At 44.6% G+C, this 2,500-nt stretch overlaps 2 protein-coding genes across 4 annotated transcripts in view; one reads left to right on the plus strand and one right to left on the minus strand.

Moving 5' to 3' along the window:
• Positions 1-2,500, plus strand: part of LOC138976484 (tripartite motif-containing protein 3-like) — a gene marked incomplete in the record, with an annotated part of 395,324 nt that overhangs the window by 49,018 nt on the left and 343,806 nt on the right.
• The window catches only part of LOC138976488 (transcription intermediary factor 1-beta-like), a 92,441-nt gene that overhangs the window by 3,983 nt on the left and 85,958 nt on the right, over positions 1-2,500 (minus strand). Inside the window, exons 2-3 of one of the 3 annotated variants that reach the window (XM_070349349.1) lie at positions 1,047-1,720; positions 1-40 (exon numbers count right to left, since the gene is read on the minus strand). The exon at positions 1-40 is cut by the window's left edge and continues 330 nt beyond it. The exons of the other annotated variants lie outside the window; for them this stretch is intronic. Of the exons in view, the coding sequence (XP_070205450.1) occupies positions 1-40; positions 1,047-1,712 (706 nt within the window). The 5' untranslated portion in view covers positions 1,713-1,720. The remainder of the gene's footprint in view (positions 41-1,046; positions 1,721-2,500) is intronic. 3 annotated transcript variants of the gene reach the window in all.

Consider the following 2,500-nt stretch of genomic DNA (forward strand, 5'->3'; position numbering starts at 1 on the left):
TTTTACGCATGGCCTTGAAAGTGTCCGTGACCTCTTGGATCTAAAACACAGGAACACTGATCACTCTGTGAAGTGGACTTCTAAATGTCGTTTTTAAAACGAATTTCGCACTGAAAAATCAATAAATCCTTATACACGTAGTTACGACAATTTCTTTTTTTAACGTCCAGACAAATCATGTAAGCATGCAACAAGATATGCATTCACCATACCATCCATTTCCCCCCGATTTTTATCATCCATCGAGACCTAAAACGTCATGCGAATTCAGTCAGATAGGATTTAAGTCTGTTTGCTTTTTCGTCAAGATAAATCATTCAAGCGTGCATAATGCATTCACCTTACCATCCATTTCCCCCTGATTTGTATCATCCAACGAGACTCATAACGTCATGTAAATTCAGTCAGAAACGATTCAAATCTGCTTTCATGGTACAATTTAACAAATGAAGCACACGGATAGAAAGAAACATTGAGAGGAAAAAGTCTGATAACACAACAGCATTAACATGAAGAGTTTACACCAACCTCCGTCCTCGCGCCCCCTAATTGGCGTAGAGGCGCGTCCCCCGGGTGGAGGATGGGGGAGCCTTCTCTACTAACTTCTGAGAGAAGGTCGCATCACTCTCGATGCCGTGAACCTAATTAGGATCTTTTTCTTGTTTCTTCTCTATTTCTGCCTCCCCAAAGTCCTTTTACTTTCCTTTTCTCACCCATAAAATTCTTCACTTTTTACCCTTGTTAAGTGGTTCTTGTATAGAATATAGTCAATGTTTGTAAAGATTTTAATCAAGCAGTATGTAAGAAATGTTTAGTCCTTTGTACTGGAAACTTGCATTCTCCCAGTAAGGTCATATATTGTACTACGTTGCAAGCCCCTGGAGCAATTTTTTGATTAGTGCTTTTGTGAACAAGAAACACTTAACAAGTGGCTCTATCCCATCTCCCCCTTTCCCCTATCCCATCTCCCCCCTTTCCCTCGTCGCGATATAACCTTCGTGGTTGAAAACGACGTTAAACACCAAATAAAGAAAGAAAGAACCAACCTCCGTTGCCAATGCTGTCGCTCTGTCCCTCAGTCTCTGTGCCTGTTGTTCCAGTTCTCTTCTCTTCTCTGTCGCCACGTCTGGGATGGCCTTCACATCAGCACAGCTGCGGTGATTGGTCGAGTCGCACAGCATGCAAATGAGCTCCTGGTGGGTGGAGCAATACAGTTCAGCCGGCCTATCATCGTGCACGTTACATGTTGCACGGTTTATCTGAGCCAACCGCTGCGGGCTGAGTTTGTTTAAGTCTTCAAAGACGTGTTTCCTGGTTGAGGGTATGTTCTTGTGAGTCCTTATACAAGCTTTGCAGATTTTTGCGTCACATTGCAAGCAGAATGACGTGGCAGCTACGCTGTTGTCACAGATCATGCATACATGCTGACTGCTGAGCACTTTGTGACTGTCCACTAGAGCCATGGTGGCCAGGTCAGTGGGCAGGTCATTGACCAGAGTGTCAAGGTCACGCTGATCTCGGCTGGTGGAGGGCAGGATGGGGGCCCTGCAGAGCGGACAGCCTCCCTTGACCCCTGCCTTCTGAAGCCACGACACCACGCACTTTTTGCACGCTAGGTGTGTACACGGCAGTATCTTTGGCTCTTTATAGCCGTCATGGCAGACAGGGCATTCTGGTAGCTCACGACTACTGGTAGTTGAAGCGGCTGCCATGATGAATTCTGTTAAAACACACACACACACACACACACACACACACACACACACACACACACACACACACACTATATATATATATGAAATTTGCTGAAATTCAGTAGACATTGTCTCATAAAAACACCCCATTGCTAGAGCAGTGTACGCATGATGTCACAATATGACAAACGTCTTGAAACAACTCGTTTAGAAACCCCGGAAACCCCCCCTGCATCCGCCCCTGAGTTTGACAGACCATACGAAACAAAACATGTTAAATTTCCACAATTTAAGGGAGAGAATTATGTGCATCAATGGAGCGCAAGTAATGTATTATTTCCCTTGTCACCTCTCCCTCCCTCTCTCTCTCTCTCTCTCTCTCTCTCTCTCTCTCTCTCTCTCTCTCTCTCTCTCTCCTTTTAAACAACTTTCAGCTGAGTATGTGACAGCAATCCGTCTGTTTCTCAAGGACCTGTTACCAATGAGTAGCTGATGGAACGAAAAAACAGACCGTGTGCCTGTGGTATCAAATATAACACACACAGATCCACTGCACTAGAGTGTGAGGCAAAACAGAAAGTAGAAACGTGGCACCCTGTAACGGAATAATCAAAATCAAATACACACAGATACTCAGAACTAAGGTATCGGTCTCTCTTTATTCATAGTCTGCCAACGACTTTGAGGCAGCTGTTCTATGTACAAGAAGGGTAACTTTGTCGAGGTGTGACCTACTTTCAGTTCCACTTAGCTGTATAGCATTCCCAACAGCGACACACAATGGCTGAAATTAGATCGACACACAC

Source organism: Littorina saxatilis, linkage group LG9, assembly GCF_037325665.1.
Source record: "Littorina saxatilis isolate snail1 linkage group LG9, US_GU_Lsax_2.0, whole genome shotgun sequence".
In the NCBI taxonomy this organism is placed as follows: Eukaryota; Metazoa; Mollusca; class Gastropoda; order Littorinimorpha; family Littorinidae; genus Littorina; species Littorina saxatilis.